The following is a 24480-nucleotide window of genomic DNA, read 5'->3' as shown; positions in this document are numbered from 1 at the left end:
GAAATGCAAGGAAGATATCAATTAAGTCCATCTGATCTAGTGTGTCATTTTAGGACACTGTCTCCTTGTTGATTTTCTGCCTGGAACATCTATCCTTTGAAGTCAATAGGTGTTAAAACTTCTGACTATGATTGTACTTCTGTCAATCTCTCCCTTTATGTCCATCAAGATTTGCTTCACATATGTAGGTGCTCCTGTGTTGGGTGTCTAAATGTTTATGAGGGTTATATCCTCCTGTTGAATTGATCCATTTATTATTATGTAGTGTCCTTCTTTGTCTCTTATAGCCTTAGTTTTAAAGTCTGTTTTGTTGGATATAAGTGCTGCTACTTTTCTATTTGCATGAAATTTTTTCCATCACTTTAAACTAATCAGGCCTTAAAGTGATTGGTTTGAATGTAATCAAGCTGTGCTCAGCAACCTGGCTTAAGCTCCACAGGGTGGGGCTGTTGCTACCTCTCAGGCTGATGCCACTCAGGGGAGTCCTCTGCCTGAGAAAAATTGCTTCTGCAGTATGGGGAATGACTCAGCACAGGGATCCTGGTGGCTGTTCCATTAGTTCTCTCCCCAGAACCACCAATCCCAGACTCTCCTCAAGCATCTCTAGTCCACTCTTATCTTCCCTCTGCAGGAGCCCAGGATAAGTGTTTGCAAATGAGATTTTGGGTGTTGGCCCTTTAAGAGGCACTATGTGTCTCCAAGCATCTCCCTGGGAGACAGAAACCCTGCTGCTTTTCACAGCTGGATGTTATCTGGGTTACTTTCTGGCCCTGATGCTATATGATGGGGAGCCTAGCTTGGGTTTTAGATCCCACACTTCTCAGGGATAACCCTTTGGCTACTGAAATATCCCTCCAGAGCTTCAGCTACCACGCATGTGAGCCCAGGCAGCCGTCTTGTGTCTCCTCTGCATTCCCTACCAGTCTCAGCATAGTGAAGTGGTTTCTTCTATCTGTCCTTGGTTATAAGGCTTCTCTCCAGCTGGTGTTCAGTTGGTTATTCAGGGTGATTTCTCTATAATTTAGTTGTAATTCCAGATTGGTCCAGGGAAGAGGTTAGTTTAGTTTCTACCTACTCCTCCACCATCTTGGATCTCTAATTTAATGTATATTTCAAAATCTCATGTGATATATAATAATATCCTTTACTTTTATTAATTAACATTGTAAAACTTTCCCATGTCATTAAAAAGGATGCCTATTAGGACTGTTGAATGGCTTTAGAATATGCCTTCTTGTATGATGAAACATAATTTACTGAGACATTCCCATAATGTTAGACATTAACACTGGTTCCAATATTTTTACGTAAGTGTAAATTTTTACAAGTTTTTATGTGTAAATTATGTTACAAAGAACACCTTTGTAATATCATCTCTGTCAATATTTCAGGTTATTTCTTGGGATAGATTGCTGGAAGTAGGTCAACAGATGTAAACATTTTAAAGACTCTAGAAACATTGCCAAATTGCTTTCCAGAAAAATTATACTGATTTACATTCTCAACCAGTAAAACAGGTTTTTCACTACCAGTCCTTACCAGCATTGAGTATTGTAATTTTGTTTAATCTTTGCAGATTAACCATTTAAACTGTGTAGCATTCCAGGAAGCCAAAAGTTAAGTGTGAAAGTTTACCTGCATGTGACTAACCTGTGTCGTGTTTGTAATTTATCTAGCTTTCTTCCCACTGCCCAGCATGTTCCCAGACTGCCTTCCTTGCTCTCTACTCAGCTTGCTTTGAGGAATGCAAAAATACTTCAGAAATAAATATCCCTAAACTAAGCACAAGTGACTTCTGGGTTTTCCATACCTTTCTTCCCTGTCCATAGTATATCACTTAGCTGGGTGAATAGGTCAGAAAGTGACCTGTGGACATCAAACAAACAGCCGATCTAAACAATGCTTTTGAAAGAATGGATTCTGGTCTATCTTTCTCAACTCTCAAAACAAATCTAGGGTCTTCACTGATTGTCCCCCTATAATCATTTATCTAATTGAGTTTCAAGGCCCCTAATAGGAGGATATTGAAATGAGAGACAGAAGAATCTTGGCTTTATAGCTAATCGTGGCAGAGCTTCTCTTAGATAGTTATGCTTATTTATGATCTACTGAAATACACACACCCCACCTCATTCTCCAAAAAGTAGGCATCTTCATTTGCTTGCAACTCTGTGGATCTCATTTCTTCCCCATAGTTAACTAGAGACCTTAGCGAGTCACTTATCCCTTCTGGGCTTTAGTTTCCATATCTGCAAAGCCAAACAATTAGATTATGGATTTTAGAGACCCTATCCAACTTTAAAGTTGTGTGGGTCTATAAGACTTTATGGGAGATGTAACTGAAATGTATGAAATCATGAAAACTATTTCTGAGAATATAGAATCATCCCCTACGTTCCAGATAATTAGGCTTTTGCCTTTTGGAAAAATAATAGAAAATCTTTTACAGTGTTAGTGGGAAATAACTTGGATGTCATTTTTCCCAGGAGTTAATTTAGAGTTTGAGTCTAAAGATGAGCTGTTATTTATATTTAATTTTTCCTTAAGGGAAAGCAAGGACCACGGGGGCTATTGCTAATTCTTTAAGATAGCAACATAGACAGTTGTTATAAAACTGACCTCCAAATCTTTCGCTGGTGCTATTGTCAAAAGTAATGAATTGCCCTGGCTGGTGTAGCTCAGTGGATTGAGCGCAGGCTGCAAACCAAAGTGTCGCAGGTTTGATTCCCAGTCAGGGCACATGCCTGGGTTGCAGGCCACGGCCTCCAGCAACCACACATTGATGTCTCTCTCTTTCTCCCTCCCTTCCCTCTCTAAAAAATAAATAAAATAAAATAAAATCTTTTAAAAAAAGTAATGAATTATTTGTTAGAGCCACTCTGACATTTCTTAATTTCATTACTACTGGAAACCAGGCACTGGGCATATAATTATTTTGTCTTTCAAAGGAAGTTGATATTCTATTTATTTATCAAAAACTTAATTTGCACAATTTAATTTCTGAAGTTCCCTATATTTTGAGGTTCCCAAGCTGCTCCAAAGAAAACTCCTTTTAGGGATTTCAGGAAATACACCCCATGAGTGTTCACCAGAAACACACAATAATGTCTTATTTCCATGCAGGGGTGGGGCGTCAGACACATTACATTTGTGGACAATGCCAAGATCTCCTACTCCAATCCTGTGAGGCAGCCTCTCTATGAATTTGAAGATTGCTTAACAGGTAGCAAGCCCAAGGCCCTGGCTGCAGCAGACCGGCTCCAGAAGATATTTCCCGGAGTGGTATGTTCATGCTGTTTGGTAACGTCAGAGGTTGTCTCCTATGTCTTTAATGTTTAAGTCTTGAGGAATGAGGCCCTACGGTATTGGTGAAAGACAGTCAGACAGCTGTCACTTACCACCAGGCTCTCATCATGTGGCTGGGCTTCTGTTTCTTCATCTTAGAGATGCAGATTAAAACACAAAACAAAACCTCATTTGTATTGTAAACATGAAATAAAGAGTGTATGAAAAATATTTTGTAGGTTACAAAGCATTATCTGACATTAAGTTGAGGAATTCTGGGGTGGGTGTATTTTTTTATATCCTGCCTTGTTCCAAATGAATTTGTGGTGCCAGACGTAGGATATTATTTTTCCCTCATCATCAGAATACAGAGATAGTTACTTAGAACAGGTTTATGAAATTAAACTGAATGCAAGACTGTGCAGAACAAAGATTAGGCTAAATATTTAGCTTTTTACTCCAGCTGCTTATTTTTGAGGTGGATCATTTAAACCCCATATTATAAGAGACAAGTTATTCAGCTCACTTGATTCAAAATCTTTTCAGCTTTTTCTTTTTTTTTAGGTCATTCTGCAAAAGAGATCCCGCATCTTGTATGCTTAATCAGTTTATCTGACAGAGGTCAGATTAGGTGTTTCCAAAGTATCTGCCTATACTTAAAGTGCCACAAGAGGCTCTCAGCCCTAGCTTAAGAAAGCCCATTTTCTCAAAGTTTCTTTAATCACTCATTATTCTTTCATTTTAGAAATCTTTGCTTCAGAAGTAACTTTAACAGTTTTGTTCATTTTGACTAGTATACTCTGAGGAATGTCATTTATTTGGTTTAATTCAACAGTATTGATTGAGCACTCACTGTTACCCAGCTAGGTCACTGGATGCTAAAAGAAATAAGAATAATACAACCCTGTCATTAAGGAGGCATGTAAGATAGGTTTCTGCTGTGACAATATTGCATATCACGCATCTCAGTATTTCAGTAGCTTACAATTTAAAATGTTTATTTCATGCTCACAGGTTGGCAGGTTGGTTGTGGTTTAGCTCCTGGGCTAGGCCGGACTCCAAGCTTCAAGTCAGGTTCCAGTCTGCTCTATGTGACATTATTTCAAAATCTGGGCTCAAGGAGCGACAGCTATCTGATCCTGCTCTTCTTATGGTAGAAGGTGGAAGTATAAAAGCATTGGTGAAAACTTTCCATCCCTTTGTCTCTTCAAGTCTCAGCTTAATAGTGGTACTGTGCAATGTTCTCCATCTCCATCACCAAAGTTAAATCACAGGACCACACCCAGAGTCAATGGGGGTGGTCAGTACACTTTGCCTTCCCTGTAAGAGGTCCTACAAAGTCGTGGCAAAGGGCATGGACATATAATTCTGTAAGAGGGAGGCAGTACACAGTCTAGAAGAATTATCCAGTCTGTCACTGAAGAGTGTTATGAGCTCTCCTTGGGGTCCAGACAGGCCTGGCTTTGAATCTGAGCTCTACTTATTTGTTGCCTGAAATATTGGCTTACCCAAATCCTAGCCATTGTCTATAAGGCAATTCAGTCCCCTCCATTTATCTGTTGTTACTCTGTTATTCATTTTTCAAAATATTTAATGCCTACTATGTACTCAGGACTGGGGAACAAGGCAAAGTGTCCTCTTCCTTATTTGGAGCTTATAGTCTAGTGAGGGAGACAGTCATTAACAACTAATTTCACAAAATATTATAATTGTAATAAGTACATGGAGCAAGAGCTCAGTTGCCATGAGAATGTTTAACAGGAAGGCCTGACCAAGACTAGATTTCCTTGAGAAAAAGCAAGTCTTACAGGATAAGTGGAGTTAGCTAGACTGAGAGCTGTCTGCCAAGGGCTTAGTGATCTTATGATAAGCATGGTGCTTCTGTGGAACTGAAGGAAAACCAGGGTAGCTGAAGTACAAAAGTCAAGGGAGACAGACAAGAGGCTGGGGTGAAATCAAGGGCCAGATAATGGGCCTTAGAGGTCAAGTTCAGCTTTTTTTGAAAACATCAGCCCACCAGAATCAAGCCTCTTCCTCAGCACTTACATCATGTTATTCTGTTTTCTCTATTGGATTATTAGGACCTGGAGTCAGGTCTGTTATATAATTTTTATTCTTCATACCTATTAAGTAATAATAAATAACATATAGAACCTACCAAGGTAATGTAGTTTTTTCATTCAACAAGTACTTATTCATTACCTTCCTTACACCAGGCCATGGCCAAAAGGCTGGTCCTCAGTGAACAAAACATGAAAAAAACTGCTCCACTACAAATACCATGCCTAATTTAGGGTTGAACTAATTGAACAAGAAAACACCTGACCTTTAATAAGTCACATAACTATTTGAAGTCACCATTTTTTTAAAGACAAGGCAATGAAATGTAGCATTACGAAGCCACATTAAAGGCTTTAAAACCCAACCTTGAACATCTGCTTCCAACCCTGATGAGTAACTGATATTGGACTAGCTCTTCTAACATAAAAACTTATGTACCTGGAATATATAAAATTAGTCTTCAGACAATGAATAGGCAATGGAAGACTGTGATCCTAGACAGAAGGGACAGAATGAATGTTTGTCCCAATTTATTGCGTGAAGGCATTTTCTGGCCCATGCCAGAGCCCATGGGATATTCTTGGTCTTGATGAGCTGAGGAAACTGAGGTCAGAGTTCAGAGCAGCTAAGGTGGCTGGAATTTTCAGAGCAGAGCATCAAGACATGGGGGATCTGTGCAGAGAAGGAGGTCCAGAAAACTGTCTAGGCAGCACCTTGAGTCTTTGAATAACAAGTTGTACGTGCTCAGGTGATGAGCCTGTAAGGCAGGGCAAAAAGCACCAGCATTCTGAAACCTCTAGGAGTAAGCTCCTTAGTGATCTTATGATAGGCAAAGATTTCTTGGGACCCAGTAAATACCATAAGTGGAAAAATGTGTAACTTGGACTTTCTCAAAATTGAAAACTTCTGCTTCTCAAAAGACACCATTAAGAGAATGAAAAGGCTGGCCAAAACAGAAAATACTCGTAGTATGTATATTTGGCAGACATCTTTATCCAGAATACATAAACAGCTCTTACCAGTCAATGACTAGAAGACAGACACACTGTTTTTTTTAAGGGGCAAAAGAGTTGGACAGGAACTTATTTCATAATGAAGATCTATAAATGGTCAGTGAACACCTGAAAATGCCCAACATTAATAGTCATTAGAGAAATATGAATTGAAACCACAAAGATGTATCACTGCATACCCACTAAAATGGGCAAAAGTAAAAAGACCAACAATCCTAAATGTTATCAGGCTGTGGAGGAACTAGAACTCTCATAGTTTGCTGGTAAAACAAGCCTTTTGGAAATTAGTCTGATGGTTTCTCATGAAACTAAACATACACCTACCTAATGACCCCAAAATTCCACTTATAGATATTTAAGAGAAATGAAAATATATGTACATGGGTGGGCAAAAGTATGTGTACAATTGTGAGTTGTATTATTATTTATTAATTATTGTATTATTTATCTTTTACCATATGAACAACTTTTCTGTTGTTCAAAGTGGGGAAACCCACTTTTGCCTATCCCTGTATACTGGCTTACACAAGAATGTCTACAATAGCTTTATTCATTATAGCCAAAATTTAGAAGTAACCCAAATAGCTATCAATAAGAAAATAAACAAATTGAAGCATATTCATACAACAAAAAGGAATGTACTATTGATACATAACAATAAAGATGAACCTCAGAAGTATTATGCTTAGTGACAGAAGCCAAATGTAAACAAGATACACTGTGGGATACCGTTTGCATGAGGTTCTAGATTAGGCAAACCCAATCCCGGGTTTAAAAAGTCAGAATAATGCATGACTGTGTTTATTACAGCATCATTTACAGTAGTCAAGCTATGGAAACAACCTGAGTATCCGCTGAGAGATGAATGGTTAAAGAAGATGTGGTACATATATACAACAGAGTATTACTCAGCCTTTGAAAGGGATTAGATCTTGCCATTTGTGACAACATGGATGGACCTAGAGCACTGGTGGCAAACAGAAGGCCCATGGCTGAATCCGGCCCTCCACTGTGTTTTATCTGGCCCAGCACCTTTTTTCTACCCAGCAGCAGCACTGAGCTCCTTGCCTCTAGTTAAGGAGCAGTTACATTTATACAATCCTAATATTACATTCGGCCCTTTGAAGGCAACTGCGAGGCTGATATGGCCCCCAGTGAAAATGACTTTGACACCCTTGACCTAGAGGGCGTTATGCTAAATGAAATAAGTCAGGCAGAGAAAGACAAGTACCATATGATTTCACTTATATGTGGAATCTAGAAAACAAAATAAACAGAAACAAACTCATAGATACAGAGAACAAACTGATGGTGGCCAGATAGGAGATGGTTTGGGGGAAAGGGTAAAAAAGGTGAAAAGATTAAGAAATACCAGTTGGCAGTATAAATAGTCATAGGGATGTAGAGTACAGCACAGGGAATATAGTCAGTAATATTGTAATAATGATGTTGGTGCCGGATGGGTACTGGACTTACCAGGTTGGTCACTTTGTAAGGTGTATAAATATACCTCACTATGTTGTACACCTGAAACTAATTTAATATTTTATGTTATCTGTAATTGAAAAATACATTTTAAAACATGTCAGGACAGTGGTTGTCACAGCTGGGATGGGGAGTAGTGAAGACTGATTGAGAAGGGGCACAAGGGCACATTCTGGGGGAATAGAAATGTGCTGTGTCTGGGCAGGTGCGGTACAGCGATTAGTCCGCAGTTTGCCAAAACACATTGAACCTTATACTTGAGATGTGTTTCACCCTTTCTACAAATTATACCTCACCCCAGCTACACAATTGAGTTGTCTGGAGAGTTTTACAAAATACTGGTAGGTGGCCCCAGTCTCAGAGATTCTAATTTAAATGGTCAACGGAAAAGCCTGGCATTAGGAATTTATAAAATTCTCTGAGTGGTTCTAGTATGCAACCAAGGTTGAAACCAACTATGTTGAAACTTGCTGCATTCCAGCCTCAGGTGTGTAACGTCAATGGTGGGCCAAGGACTAGTCCTACAGAGGCTTATTGGCTGAAATTTTAGCAAGCAGAGAATTATTCAGGTTAGCAAAGTGGATGTGGGTAAGGATCTATATTATTCAATAGGTCAGAATTGGTACTGAGTAATTATGCTTTAATCTTGATGTCATTAAAATACCTAAATAATAACTGTTTGGATCAAGTACTGCTGTTTAAAATGCTTTGCCAGTAGTAATAAGGCAGTAAGTTATTATTATTATATATTTTTATTATTATGGTGGCTGTTGCTTTTCTTATTGTTTCTTATAGCACTCACTTAGTACATGGTAGAGACACCACACTTAATTGATGAATGAATGAAGTCTCAAGAGTTGTCTTTGTGGTGTTCTCATTGTTAAAATGGACTTGTTTTGAACCTTTATTCTTTCCAAAGTCCTTTCTGTCTGGCATCCTTTCCTGCTTTGCTTGCAACTTTTTGTTTTCATTCTTTTAAAAATTGTTGCTGTTATCACTACTATCCCTTTCTTGAATTCAGAATTTAAGGTTAGGAGAAAATAACTACACTGTACAAAATAGATTTTCCTTTGTAACAAGACTGACTTGCCCTGCCCCTGAGCTATTTTTTACAGTAGGTGAGGGGTTTTGGCAAAGGAATGAAAGCTGATGTTTTCACATATTTCCCTGTGGTCAGCTCTATGCAGGGGATCAAGGGTGCAGTTTGTGATTCTAGAACACTTTTTTTCTGTGGAAAGTTAATGTCCCCAGCTTCATTGGCACCCATATGTGATTTCCTGTTAATCTGCCAAGACACTCTGGGGCCAGAAGGAGCAAATGGTAAATTACAGAGCTGTTCTAAAGCCCCTGTGAAAAATATTGAATCCCTGCACTTGGAAAACCCAGGTTGCTAGGCAACTTCTACTTTTGGGCAGGGAATGAGGCTTCACTTCAGTACCACACTCTGCTGTGCCCACCTCACCCCCACTGCCCACCTCCCCAAGAAATATCTACATACTCCTAAGTAGATTTTCTGGCTGAAAGTTAGAAGTAGAGTTGTTGGTTTTGAGGGGTTTATTTTTTTAATGTTTATAACCCTAAGAAGATTAAGGCAAGACTAAGGCTTATTCTAATTGTAAGTAAACATTAAATCAAATTATTTTTGTTAAAATGCCCCATTTGGAGATGTTACACACTAAGGAAATGGAGGCCAGGGCAAGTTGGGAACAATAAGGAGAGACAGCTCAGCTGGACAGAGGGGATTTGTGTAGGCAGAGGGCATTTTGATGAAGTTTCTTGGCCTCAGATTGTAGGAAACAGCCAAAGAAAAACAGTTTTCTCCAGGGTTCTTGCCTCAGATGGGAAATGCCTCCCACGCACTTTGAAACTTGTATCTATATTTCTCTGTTTGTGTCTTTATCCAGACTTAAGGACCCTGGGGTGACAGGCCAAAGAGGTCTAGGAAACAGAATTAAAGAAGCTGGAGGGCTTGGGTAGCAAAAGGATAAGGCAGCATAATGATGCATGGAGAAATTTCTGGTTGCAAGTGACCGTGCAGACAGGCTTGTTGTTATGGGGAGATGTGGGCTCTAAGATACCACCCAGACCTCTGCTTTGGACATCCATATATCTTGGTGTTTCCCTAGAATGCCAGAGGGTTCAACATGAGCATCCCCATGCCTGGCCACCCAGTGAACTTCTCCAGCGTCACGCTGGAGCAAGCCCGCAAGGATGTGGAGCAGCTGGAGCAGCTCATTGACAGCCATGATGTTGTCTTTCTGTTGATGGACACCAGAGAGAGCAGGTGGCTTCCTGCTGTCATTGCTGCGAGCAAGAGAAAGGTAGAGTGTGCGGATCCTCGGGTTTTTGTCTCTGGTTGTGACTTAATGTACCACCACCCTACAGGGAGAAGTGTCTGCAGTCCACCCTCTCTCCAGCAAAGACATGTGCTTTGTGTGTCACAGTACAAAAGGGCGTCCACTCCAGATTATCTGCTTCACAACCATCATCCAACACAATAGTTATCCTTTACTGTTTAATTTTCATAGCCTTTTGAGGTACTCTATACTAGAAGGAGTATTCACACTAAAATGTAAGCTCTAAGAGGGCAAAGATTGTCTTATTCACTATTATCTGGCCAGTGACAACTTCAAAGACCAACAGTACTGATATTTAAATAAATCATGGTACATACGAGGTCTGTCCAAAAAAAGTTCAGCCATTAATATAATGAGAACAGTTTGCACAACATCGATGTAACCTGGCAGCCAAGGAAATTGGACTGGAATGTGCATGTGTGAACAGTGACAACTGTACTAGTCAGTGGGAAACAGTAGACACCATTGAGTGAGCATATGTACTGGGTGGCCATCACCTTCAAAGTGACTGAGTAGGTAGAGCAACGAATCTGCATCAAATTTTGCATTGAGTTTGAACATTCCCCTGCGGAAACTAATTGGATGATTCAGAAGGCTGCAGCTATGGGCAACTGGTGACTGGGAGCTTCATCAAGACTACGTATCCACTCATGCATCACATCTGGTGTAGAGTTTTTTGGCGAATCATCAAATTACCCAGGTGATTCAGTACCCCCTACTGCCCAGATTTGGTGCTCTGTGACGTCTGGCTTTTCCCAAAACTAAAATTATCTTTGAAAGGGAAGAGATTTCAGACCTTTGATGAGGTTCAGGAAAACACGATGAGGCAGGTGATGGCGATTAGGAGAGCTGTGTGAGGTCCCAGGGTACCTACTTTGAAAGAGACTGAGGTGTCATTGTCCTGTGTACAATATTTCTTGTATCTTATGTCTTCTTCAATAAGTGTCTCTACTTTTCATATTGCATGGGTGGATACTTTCTGGACAGACCTTATACATGTGATGGAATAATATACAGCCAATCATGGAATGTTTTCCATGAATTTTAATAACTTGGAAAATGCCACATTATATTAAATAAGCAAGGTAAAATATATATATATGGTATAAACATATAAATATATACACAGATGTATAAAAATATATATTTATAATATATGTAATATAATATATCATGTTATATCATTATATATTACAATATATTATAACAATATATAATATGTTATATATTATCTATTATCTATTAAACTTATAAGTTACATAAACATAATAAGTTATATATTTTATATAACATAAATTTGCCTTGCTTATTATTATATAATAATATTATATTATTATATTGTATATTTTAACAATAACAATATATTATATGATATATTATGATGTGTTATGATATGCTATGATATATAATAAATATATACATTTATATATACATTTGTATATTTATGTATGCATTTGTATATAAATATATACACAGTAAGAATATTATATATATTTTTACATTTATAAATATATATAAACATTCATATCTATGTCTGTCAAGGGAGGAGAAAGCAAAAAAGGGAGAAAGGGATGGGGAGGAATAGCAGATAAAAGGAAAAAATAGTAGGAAGAAATACTCCAAATTATTGATAGTAACTGAGCTGTAAGATTGTGACTTTTGTTTTCTTTTCTGGTATGGTTTTTTTTTTTTAATTTTTCTAACTTTCTATATAACCAAAAATTTGGGAGAATAAGCTAAATTACAACTAAGAGAAATTCTTATAAATTTTAAAAAACTCTTCTTAAAAATGTATGAGAAAGGTGAATTGTATAGTGTGTGAATTATCTCTCAATAAAGCTGTTACCAGAAAAATCTATGTAGAGATGACAGACCATAGCATAACAGTGGAAAAAATGGGCTTGAGAAATATCAAAATGTGGTTTTATACCCCTACCTCTTACCAGCTAAGTGACCTTGAACAAGTTATAGAAGAAACCTCTCTGACTTTCAATGTCCTTCCTCATCTTTTAATAGGAAATGTTTCTTAGGAGTTTTAAGTGAAACTAAAAGAGATAATTTATTTTAATCACTTGCCAAGTCTTTTGCACTTACTAAGCCCCCAGTATTGTGTAGCTTTCACCAACATTATCATCTAGTGTCTAGTTACACTTATATTCAAATACTTACAGGATAAAATTTAAGAATTGACTAAATATAAGCGATGGCTTAAAATATGTTAAGTGTCTCTTAATTCTATTCTTTTATTTCTTGAAACCCATAGCTGGTCATCAATGCTGCCTTGGGCTTTGACACATTTGTTGTCATGAGACATGGCCTGAAGAAACCTAAGCATCATGGGGCCGGGGACTTGTGTCCCAGCCACCCTGTGGTACCTGCTGACCTGGGCTCGTCGCTTTTTGCCAATATCCCTGGCTACAAACTTGGCTGCTATTTCTGCAATGATGTGGTGGCCCCAGGAGATGTAAGTGAATTTCTTTGTGGTTCCAAATATTTCCTACAGCTTTCTTGCCCATGAGGGCAAAGACACTTGGCTTCTTTTTGAGGACTATGTAATTATTGTCTTTTAATGAAGAGAAGAATTCTTCAGTTTGGGGGGGTGGCATTATCCCATTGTGAGCTTTGATTGGTACCATCAACCATGTATAGCTATTCCTGTTCATCAATAGAAATGCAACAACAAACCATTTTGTATAAAGCTCAGCAAGGAAATTGCAGGGTAGACTGGTTTCTAGCAGCGCTCAGTACTGTCTCCTGTGTATCTCTTAGTGAAGAAAGCATTAAATGGGGAATAAGACCCAGATTCCAGTCCAGGCTTGGACCCTGCCTCATCAGTAATTTCAAATAAGTCTCTTAGACCATCTGTGCTTCTGCAGAATGAGGCTGGGGCCCATAAGTTGATCAGATTTAGCAGGTAAAAAATAAAGGATTCCCTGTTAACTTTCAATTGCAGGTAAGTAATGAATAATATGTTAGTGTAGTATGTCCCATGTAATATTCAAGATCTGCTCATACTAAAAAGATATTCATTGTTTTAAATTGAAATTTAACTGGGCATCCTGTATTTTATCTGCTAACCCCATAGGGGAAGGAAGAATACTTTCCCTGACTACTCCCAGTGCAAGGTGGGTCAAACATGAAAGTGCTCTGAACAGCAAGCACTACACTGTTCAAATGTAAGCTCTATAGTGTTAATGCCACCACACCAGGCAGGGTCTGTAGGAATGGTCTTTTATCAGAACAGATAATCACTCATAGTGGAAAAAAGCAGAAGTGTTTTCTGTACCCTCCCCTCCATTCTTCACTTCTTTTAAAACACATGTCTTAATAACTCATACCTGTGTTGGATGACTGTCTTTTATGTCCTCCCAGTATAAAGAAAAAAAGACAAACATTCTCTTGTGCAAAGAAGGATGGTTTATAACACCAAGGATCTCCCTCATGGTGCTCTTATACATAGCTGGTCCTGTTATTTCATTATTAACAACTAGAATTAAGGGTCTATTGCAATAAAGTCACTTATGTTCATAAGGTAAAAATTTTAGTCAAAATTTTCCCCTATATCCCCTTTTAATTTGCCCAGAGTTAGAATATGAGAATTTCTTTGGTTGAACTATGATTGGAGCCATGTTGTAACAAAAACACTTCCTTGTATTTAAGCCCGGGATCACACTCAGGATGACAAGATGCTCACACTGTGAGAGGCACCTAGGGACTGAGGACTGCTCTCATCTCACTGGCACTCTGTGCCATTAGCACAATTCAAATGACAGGACAGAATCATTTGTGCTAATCAAACAATTATTCCTCTCTGTGTCTCTGTCTCTCAACAGCCAAGCACAGCAGAGTTGAATCGAATCAATTAAAAGGGCACACAATGCAATTCCATATATGAAAGAGTTAAGCCCTGAATCTTCAATTTGTTTATACTTCCTAATACTTTTTGGCAGAATACCTAATTTAGTTACCTAAATTATATATTTTATTTTTCTTGGAACTTGCAAGAAATGGTATTATTTGAGGCTGAATGTTCTTTGCCGGTAGTGAGCATCTGGTTATGTTGTATAGCTTTATCATAGAGGAGTTTCATGCTTCATGCAGCTGGAGTTGAGTGGGATAGACCTTTGAGCACATGTCAATGATTTACTCTCTGTAGTCAACCAAAGACCGGACCTTGGACCAGCAATGCACCGTGAGTCGTCCAGGACTGGCCATGATTGCAGGAGCCCTGGCAGTGGAATTGATGGTTTCTGTTTTACAGCATCCAGAAGGGTAAGTTTGCTGTTTAGAGATGGGTATTTAAACAAAGAAAGCTTTTGTGCCTCCTTTTGCCTTTTCTCAGCCTCACTCTTCTGAGAATTGTGTTGTTCTTTCTGTCCTAAAAAAATAGGGTTAAAAACCTGGTCTAATTCTTTGGCCTAGAAGAACTTGTCATGCAATCTTTGGGGCTACATCTCTGCATCCTTTTGGAATTGAAGTCTCCTAGTTCAACTTGGTGATAGATGATACAGAAGAATAAAAATTTTGATGGGAGCCTTAGGACCTTCATGCTCTTATTCTGTTAGTAAGTTTTATCACCTTCACCCTGAACATGTATAAGGCAACACCTGAATCACATATGATAGAAATTGCATATGGCTGCATGTTACAGAAATCCATCTTCAGTTACTAAGCCAAGCAGGGCTTTATTTTTCTTAAGCAGCAAGAAGCTCAGAGGCAGGCAGTCCAGGGCTGGTACCAAGGTTCTGTTATGCCATCAGGGACTCAAGTTCCTTCTTGTCATTCACTCAGCCACTCTTAGCTTTCTTCCTTATGCTTGTTACCTTGTGATCAAAAGATGACTGCTCTACTTCCAACATTGCTTCTGTGTTACAGTTAAGAAGAAAGGAATAAACAAAAGATAAAAGCTGTATTCAGCTGAGGCTTGCCTGTCTTTTAAAGAGCTTTGCTAGAAGACTTACCCATTGACTCTAACTTCTATATCACATGACCGTTCACTCCTAGCTTTAAGGAAGACTGACAAATGTAGTTGCTTGGACTGGGTATATTGCCTCTCTGAACAAAACTGTGATAAAATGGAAGTGGAGAATGTCTGCCTAATCATTCTTAAAAAATTATGTATATATATTTTAAGCCCCAGGAGATATTATTATTGTTATATAGTTGGTATTCATTCAGTTTTACTAACATTTTCCTTTGTTACTTTTCATTTCTTTCTCCATCTTCTAGCTTCCTGTATTTTCCTTCTGCCTGAAGCATACCTTTTATCATTTCCTTTAGAAATGCTAGTGACAAATATATTTGTTTTTGTTTGTCTGAAAATGTCTGTTTTATCTTTAGGTTTGAAATATATTTTTGCTGTGTATAGAATTCTAGACTGGAGGTAATTTTCTTTCAACATATTTAGACTATGGTCCTATTGTCTCTGACTGCCTTTATCTTCCCTGGGGAATTAGGTGTTTGTTTCATTGCTGCTCCTTTGATATACTTTGTTTTTCTTCCTCCTCCCCTCCCCCCAGTTGCTTTTAAGATTTTCTCACTGTTATTGAATTTCAGAAATTGGACTATGATATGCCTACTGTATTTATTCTGATTGTGTTCTCTATTGCTTCTTGTATCCGTGTTTTGATGTTTTTCATCCGTGTGGATAATTATCAGCCATTATCTGTTAAAATATTTTTCTGCTCCTTTCCTTTTGAGTCTCTAATTGCATGTCAATTATAATCAACCAATTCTCTTTTGTATTTTCCATCATGTCATCTCTCTTTGCTTTGATCTGACTTATCTTCCAATTTACTAATTCTCTTTTTCTGTTTCTAATATGTGTTAAAACCATCCATTGGTTTTTAATTTCATTATTAAATGTTTTAGTTCTAGACTTTCCATTTTATCTTATATCAAATATGTCCTGTTCTTTGCTGAAATTGTGAGTTTGGTCTTTTTATTCCTTGATAACATTTAACCATGTTTTTCTTTTAAGTTCTTATCAGATAGCTCTCTTATCTGGATCTCCTATGGGCCCTTTTCTATTGTCTATTGTTGTTGGATTTTGTTTGTATATTGTCTCCTCATAAACTGGGTGTTCTAGTTTTTTACCAAATTAAAACATAACCAATTTAACCAATTACAACCCAGAGAAGGATAACAACCAATTTAAAAAAACAAAAAAACAACCAGAACTGCCAGAGATACTCAAATTGCATGGAAGTATTACAACCAAGGAGTTAAACAAACATTTATCCAGATTGACAGAGCCACAACACAGCAAAGAGGATTGCCACCCCCACCCTGCCCCGGTGAATACTTAAGACTCCATCCCTTACAACATAACAGGTGAGCCGAGGCAAAAAAATGTGGCCCAAATGAAAGAACAGATCAAAACTCCAGAAAAAGAACTAAACAATGAGGAGAAAGACAACCTATCAGATGCAGAATTCAAAACACTGGTAATCAGGATGCTCACAGAAATGATTGAGCTCAGTCACAAAATGAAGGACAAAATGAAGGCTATACAAAGTGAAATAAAGAAAAAATATACAGGGAACGAACAGTGAAGGGAAGGAAACTGGGACTCAAACCAATGATTTGAAACAAAAAGAAGTAAACATCCAAACAAAACAGAATGAAGAAACAAGAATTCCAGAAAATGAGGAGAGGCTTAGGAACCTCCAGGACAACTTTAAATGTTCCAACATCTGAATCATAGGGGTATAAGAAGGAGAAGAAGAAAAACAACAAAGTGAAAACTTATTTGAAAAAATAATGAAGGAGAACTTCCCCAATCTGGCAAAGGAAATAGACTTCCAGGAAGTCCAGGAAGCCCAAAGAGTCCCAAAGAAATTGAACCCAAGGAAGCACACACCAAGGCACATCATAATTAAGTTACCCAAGATGAAAGATGAGGAGAGAATCTTAAAAGCAGCAAGAGGAAAGGAGAGAGTTACCTACAAAGAGTTCCCATAAGGCTATCAGCTGATTTCTCAGAAGAAACCTTTTAGGCAAGAAGGAGCTGGAAAGAAGTATTCGAAGTCATGAAAGGTAAGGACCTACAACCAAGATTACTCTATCCAGCAAAGCTATCATTTAGAATGGAAGGGCAGAAAAGTGCTTCCCAGATAAGGTCAAGTTAAAGGAGTTCATCTCCCTTATTGTATCAAAAGTTAAAGGGACTTATTTAAGAAATAGAAGTTCAAAAACTGTGAATAGTAAAATGACAACAAACTCAGAACTATCAACAACTGAACCTAAAAAAAAAAAACTAAGTAAACAAATAGAATAATAAGAGAATCACAGAAATGGAGATCACAGGGAGGGTTATCAGTGGCGAGAGGGAAGGGGAGAAGGGGGAGTAGGTACAGGGAATAAGAAGCATAATATATGGGCACAAAATAGACAGGGGGAGGTTAAGAATAGTATAGGAAATGGAGAAGCCAAAGAACTTGTATGTATGACCCATGGACATGAACTAAGTGTGGGGGGAATGCTGGTGGGAGGGGGGTGCAGGTCGGAGGAGGATAAAGGGGATAAAATATTGGGACAACTATAGTAGCAAAATCAATGAAATATACTTAAAAATACCTTCTTACTATGGAAAATCAAACATATGAAAGAAGATACGTACATAAAGTAATAAACCTTGTTGTGTATATCACCCAGCTTCAACAATACATGGCCAGTCATTATTTATCTGTACTGCTATCCACATTTTTTTCTTCCCCCCATTGGCTAATTTTAAAGCAAATCTAAGGCGTAGCATTTCATTCAGAAAAATGTGTCTTTTCAGTTTGTGTGTCTAATTTTTACATAAAATTAAAGGCAATTTCTTAATATTATCACATGTCCAATTAGCATTTAAATTTCTTCAGTTCCTTGAGTCTGCTTGGTTATTTTTGATTGAGTACTGACATTATATATGAAAAATTATAGATACGATGTGATTTACATTTCTTTCTGGCAAACTGCCAGGACAAGTGGACTATCAGTCCTAGAACACCTAAACACAATTAGGATTTGTCTATTTCTGATTCACCTTTGCTCTGAGGTTGTAGCCCCAGCTCAAAGCCTAGGATATTTCTATACTTTCTCTTTCTTGGCAGCCCTCAAACTGTAGTTTTCCCCTCCAGCCCCATGAGCCTGTCAGAATCACTGTTCAGCTTCTGATCCTATGCCTACTGCTTTTGGAGGCTGGCAGTCACTTTCTAGGAGAAAGTTTCTTTTGCAAATACCTCGTTTACCTCAATGGGCTTCTCTCGTTTCACAGATCTTGGCTCTGCAATTCTTCCTTACCTTGGTAGCTCTGTGATACTTTCAGATAAAAGGTTTTTTACTTCGTTTTTTCTGTTTGTTCTCAATGGGAGGGTTGGTCCTGACTACCTAGTCCACAATGCCACTTTTAAAAATACCAATTAAAAATGTCTCTTTTAATGTATTGAGCACTTATGGTGTACTAGGTGTGCATGTGAGAGAAAAGAAATGTTAGGCTGGTATTCTTTGTTTCAGGTTGACCTTGGGCCTTTCAGTCTGTATGTTTTATACATTGTATATACATTATATTAAAAGTACAAAAATTAGCACAATTGTGATCTTGACCCCTACTTTCTCCAAGCAAGGGGAGATCTTACTTTATGACTTACAACAGAATTAATTCATCTTATAATAAATAGAAGTGAGACAAAAATGAAAATAATTTTTAAAATAGAATCAGTAATTTAAAAAAGAAAGAAAGAGGGGAGAGAAAAATAAAGGAAAGGCAACAAAAAAAGAGAAAAGAACAAGAAAAAAGATTCTCTCACTGTCTGCCTGGGACTATGCTGTCAAATGTCATGTGGAGAAGACAGACTGAAGTCAAACAAATTTTTACAACTAACTGTATGACAAACATACTGTAATTTATTTTATTTTTCAAACACGTAATGCTTACTTTGTGCTAGGCACTGTTCTAAGCACTTTACAAATATGAGGTCATTTAATCCTCATAACAAACTTGTTAGGGAACATCTATTATTAGTCCCATTTTTATGGGGAAATTGAAGCACAGACAGGATATGTTACTGAAATTCATGTAACTGATAAGTGAGTGGTAAAGCTGGGACATAGCTCAGTCAACTTGACTCCAAACTTTTTTTTCAAGGCAACAATTTTTTTTAATGTTTATTGATTTTAAAGAGAGAGGAAGGGAGAGAAAGAGAAACATTAATGTGAGAGAGAAACATAGATTGGTTAATTCCCATATGCATCCCAAGTAGGAATTGAACCTGCAACCTAATATGTGCCTTGACTGGGAATTGAACCCCCAACCTTTTGTTGTATAAGACGATGCTCCATCCAACTGAGCCACACCAGCCAGGGCCAAACTTTATTTTTAATCACTGCCATGCTGTTTGTAATACAGGCCAGGGAGGATAGGATTTTAGAAAGATTTATTTTCCAATTCACAGAAATTAACGTGACTATTCTACTTATTGTGTGATTCAGTTTTTCTACATAGAGATGTAGAAAAGGTGGCCTCTGTACTATGTCAGTATCATATGTAACTAGTAAATATATTCCAGAATTAAATGAAAATAAGCAGCTTTTTTTTTTGGTCTTTTACTCATCTCTCTCATTTTCCTTAGCTATCTGTTCCATCTAAGTTCAGTGTGGCCTCCTAACAGGAACTACCAGCTTGGAGAGCTAATTTTTTATTTCCTGACATTGATTCCTCTGTCTGTGTGTTTTCACTGGTTGTAGGCTGAAACTAGGTCCTGTGTCTCATGTCCTCTGTGCCTTACGCAGCTACCTCACCATTGTTCTTAAAGGAATGTAGTCATTCTCCTGCCCAATTACTTCCTCACTCTCCTTTCTCCTTCCTCCATTTTGGTAGCATTTACATCACCTCAAGAAGTTATGGTTGGAAAGTTTTCCATTTCAAATTGCAGTGTGAAAATGTGCTGTAGTATTTTACAAGACTGTCTCAAGATAAGTGAGTTATCAGTACTCACTGTTGCACTTGGCAATTTATCTAACTTATTCCTCATTTATTTCTCACAGCCATGTTATTTCTGTTTTGTAGATGGTGGACCTGAAACACAGAGAAGTTAAGCAACCTGCCTATGGTGGCAAGCTCTGGTCTTTCTGACTCCAAAACTCAGGCATTCTGGGGGGATTCTTCTACCTTCCCTACAAGGGAAATCAGTTATATGCTGCTCAGCAGGGGGCATTCTGGTTATCCTTATAAATCTTACAGGGACTGCCTCCAGATCACTCTCACATATGTTAAACATAAACTTTTATTAAATGACCTGCTCTAATTATTTCCTTTTCTCAGGGGCTATGCCATTGCCAGCAGCAGTGATGACCGCATGAATGAGCCTCCAACCTCTCTTGGGCTTGTGCCTCACCAGGTTAGTGATTTGGAAATAAAATCACAATTCTGGACCTGATCCCAGTGGTTCAGGGGAAGAGCATTTGGGGTCACTTTAAACATCATCAACTCAGCCCACCTCTTCTCCACCCTACTTACCCTCTAGCCTCCCTGAAATTCCAGTGGGAGTGTTTATGATCACTAGGAAGGTATCCCATTCTGCAGGATGGCAGCGAGAAGAAATTGTGAACAAGCAGCATTACCCAGAGTCTTTGATGCATTTAGCATATTGACTAGAGATCTTGTAATGGAGGAGAAAAAGAAAGAACAGGCTTAGGAGTCAGCCAGACAGAATTTAAATCCCAGCCCTGCAGTTATTAAATGGCCTTCCTCGGTCAAGTCATTAAACTTCTGTAAGCCTTAGTTTTCTTATCTATGAAATGGAGACAAGAATACCAACCGAATTGCAGAGATAAGGGATGATATAGAAAGAGCTCACCGACAGTGAGTGCCTGTCACAGCCCCTCAATAACTATGCCTGCTATGTTGGTTGCTGTAGTTTGTTATTACTGACTCCCTAGCCAAATACAAAGTCTTTATAGGCATGCCTGGGAAAACCATTAGAAGTATGCTGCATCACCAAAAAGTGGGGTGTCTTTTCAGGAAAAGAATCTGAAACATCCTAAGGAAGGTTATTTCCATTGAGAGGGAAAAAGAAAAATAGTAGTAGAATGAAAATTTAGAATTCATCTTACCTTTGCAGTAATTCTCTTATTCTATTTTTTTTTTTTTTTTGAGGAATGAAGATCTTTTGTAGTCTTACTTTTTAGAAATCATATCTATGGATTTCATGCATACATGTCAGTCTGTAACAGGCAGGCTGTCTTCATGCATGAAGTAGTGATAGTGCCTGAGAGTCCTGTCTGGGAATTTGGGACGACAGACTCACAGATGAGTGCAGGGAGCAGGATGACTCTCTCAGTTCACATCTGTCTGTCCCCGCCTCCCCTCAGACTGCCTCCTGTCATCTGTGACAGTCCTGTCATTTTCCAGTTAGAGATGAGAGTCTGAAGCAGGGGAATGACTTGTTCATGGCCACAGAGTGAGATAGTGGACAAGCTGCCATCTAGACCTAGACTTGGCACTCTGACCAGTGCTCTTTCTAAGATTTGGGGAGTGGAAAGAGCCCTGGCCTGCATGTAGGAAGAGTTAGCTTCAGCCCTCTGGCACTGTGTTACCCTCCATGGACCTGTGCTAGGTCCCTTACCATCCCAGAGCCTCAGCTCCCTGTTAGTAAAAGCAGGTGCTTTACCTTGTGTCCAGGGTTATGTCTGTAAGGAGGCTTTGTAATCCATGAAACACTGTGCAATATGACCTTTTAGCCTGCCTCACAAAGGTGACATTTATTTGACATGAATGTGTTAATCTTTTCTACAGAGACATTTTGAGTAGAACCCAACAGACACTGTAATAGCCCTCTATCCTAAGGAAGTGGTCCTCCAGAGCCAGCTCTGCTGGTCACACTATCCTGTCTCATTCTGTCTCCCACCCTCTTCTCTTTTTTATGTCTCCTCCCCTTTCCTCTGACCTTGAAATGTGCCCTCATCTCTGTTACAGATTTCACACAGAGAAGGGCCTTAATTAAATTTTCAGTCATGCCCTGCACTGGTTTCCTTTTTTATGTCCTTTATGTTAAAGTACTGCAGTTGTAGTCTTCTCAGTGCTGAGACCAGAGGGCAAAATAGCCTCTGAATGGAAGGGGTCCAGTGTCAGAACGCGTGTGCATGTTTTTAAAGTGCTATGGCAACTAATCCCTCTCAGTGTTATTTACCCTCATTGAGCCTCGCAATTGTTTGTTATTCATCAACTCGTCTAGTTCTTTTTCCTGGTTTTCAAATGTCTGAAAGATTGTTTTGGTTGTTGGCCATCTCTTCATCTAGTCTTTTCAAAGACTGAAGAATAACACAGCCATATATGGGGAAAGCCTAGTGCGTGTGTGGGATTACTTGCTTACATTATTTCAAGCTTCAAGCCTTTATTTTTAGCTATGTTCTAAAAAAGAAAGTGGAGAAAGAACTTTACAGTTATTAATCAGGGTTGTGTGGTCTCTATTTATAGGCTTTAAATTTCTTTTTTTTAAGTGGAGTGAGTCCATTTATGCAACTGTGTTTTGATTAGAAGAACATCATTTCTATAAAAACACTGAGCTGTATTGCAGTGCCCATTTGCAGACTCAGCACTTCCCTCCTCCTCTTCCTGGTTCTGTGAGACTAATGGTTTCCTGTTGGAGAGGAACTCAGTCAATCCCTTTGTGTGCTTTGTGTACAAAGAATGACCAGTGACGTTCCCTGGGCTCGTTTTCCTCAGTTACCCAGAGGAGAGTGTTTATTAATTGGCCCTTGAGGAATGAGTTGTAGCAGGAAAGCGATAGTCCTTGGGCAGAGAATCACAGGGTCCCCCGCCAGCAACTCATTGTGTAATCAGGGCGAAGCTGCCGCAGGCCTGCACTCCCTGCACCTCTGCTCTCCTCTGCCTCTGACCTGGGAGGCTTAAGGATTACTTTCTTGATCTCTCTGTGGGACCACAGCCAATGTTTGGTCCATCCAGAGATTGGCCAAGTGCAGAAAAAGACTTGATTAGGCCCTGAAATTCAGTGATATTCAGCCTGGGAGGGAAAAAACAGCCTCTTATTGAATTTGAAAACCATGAAAAACCGATTTGAAGGTGAGAAAATAGGCTTATGGGTTTGTTCTTTTTAAAAATTCTCTGGCACAGTGTACATGGATGGGATTCTGTAAGCAGGCAGCAGCGAGTATAAGCCACTTTCTATAAAGAGTGATTTGTTATCACATGTATAAAAGACATGTGGAAAATCACACAAATCCTTAAACATGCAACTGTAATGATCACAAATGGAACACACTCACATACCCAGCAAACAGATAAAAATAAAATGTTTTCAGGCATCCCTGAAGCCCTTCTTGTGCTGCTTCCGATAATTATTGCCTCCTTCCTACACAGGGGCAAGCATCTCTTGACTCATAACACCATGGAAACTTTTATCTAATTATGGACTTTCTGTAAATGAAATCATATAGTATATAATCTTTAGAGCCTGAATTCTTTTGTAGAGAGAACTTTTTCATTGTAAATTGTTTCATTGGATATTTCATTGTAGATTTTAACATATTGTTGTTCCCTCTGTTTCCCATCAAGTGGGTATTTTATTTTTTTTTTAAAAAAAAGCTGTCTTTTCCAGGCTCTTGGAGTGGTGTCTGAGTACTGTGAGACCAGACCTTTTTCCTGGTTCTTTGGTGGGAGGCATAGCTCAGTAGTTTTGAAATGTACAAATCACTCTGGATATCGCCAGGAATTTGATTTGAGAGATTCTGAATGTGACAGAAATTAGCCACCTGTGAAGCTGCTATCATTTCACTGGACATCCCTTAAAGAGTGAAGAAAGGTGGCAATACAATAGTCATTCAAACACCACAGTCATTAATATAGCAGTCCGGCTTTTATCCCTCTTGTGGACCAGGCAGTTCACCTCTTTGTCTCTGGGTGAATGTACTCTTGGTTCTTAAGTACTGATGAATAAAGACCCTGAATGTGTATGCTCTTCCTGGGTGTTTGGACTTGCCAACCCCATGGTTCTCTCAGGCTCTTGAATTCTTGCTTTTAATTACTTTGAGAAAAGTAGAACAAAGCCCAAAGTAGGACAGGACCCTGGGAGGGGCCTGGCCTGGGAAATCTCTACAGAGGCAAATGCTGAGATAGAGCTGTGTCTCTCTAGCTGGGCTTTGGACAGCTCTTTATTTGGCCTCTCTGCACAGGCTGTGCCCCACAAATCCTCAGACCTTTATCTTTTACTGAGGTCTCTTTTCTGTGCTCAGAAATGCTTATCTCAGTGTGTGTCTAGGGATATAGACAGACTGAC

The 24480-nt window shown here is 38.7% G+C and overlaps 1 protein-coding gene across 10 annotated transcripts in view; it reads left to right on the top strand.

The window, feature by feature from the left end:
* ATG7 (autophagy related 7) overlaps positions 1-24480 on the top strand; it is a 379417-nt gene that overhangs the window by 175420 nt on the left and 179517 nt on the right. For all 10 annotated transcript variants that reach the window (XM_045832074.1, XM_045832075.1, XM_045832076.1 and 7 more), the window contains 5 exons: positions 3124-3282; positions 9971-10165; positions 12465-12665; positions 14358-14473; positions 20508-20583. In XM_045832074.1, the coding sequence (XP_045688030.1) occupies positions 3124-3282; positions 9971-10165; positions 12465-12665; positions 14358-14473; positions 20508-20583 (747 nt within the window). The remainder of the gene's footprint in view (positions 1-3123; positions 3283-9970; positions 10166-12464; positions 12666-14357; positions 14474-20507; positions 20584-24480) is intronic.

This window comes from Phyllostomus hastatus, unplaced genomic scaffold (assembly GCF_019186645.2).
Source record: "Phyllostomus hastatus isolate PE091 unplaced genomic scaffold, TTU_PhHast_1.1 phas_contig_16, whole genome shotgun sequence".
NCBI lineage: Eukaryota > Metazoa > Chordata > Mammalia > Chiroptera > Phyllostomidae > Phyllostomus > Phyllostomus hastatus.
The sequence above is the reverse complement of the archived record's forward strand: the minus strand, read 5'-3'. Positions and strand labels throughout refer to the sequence as shown.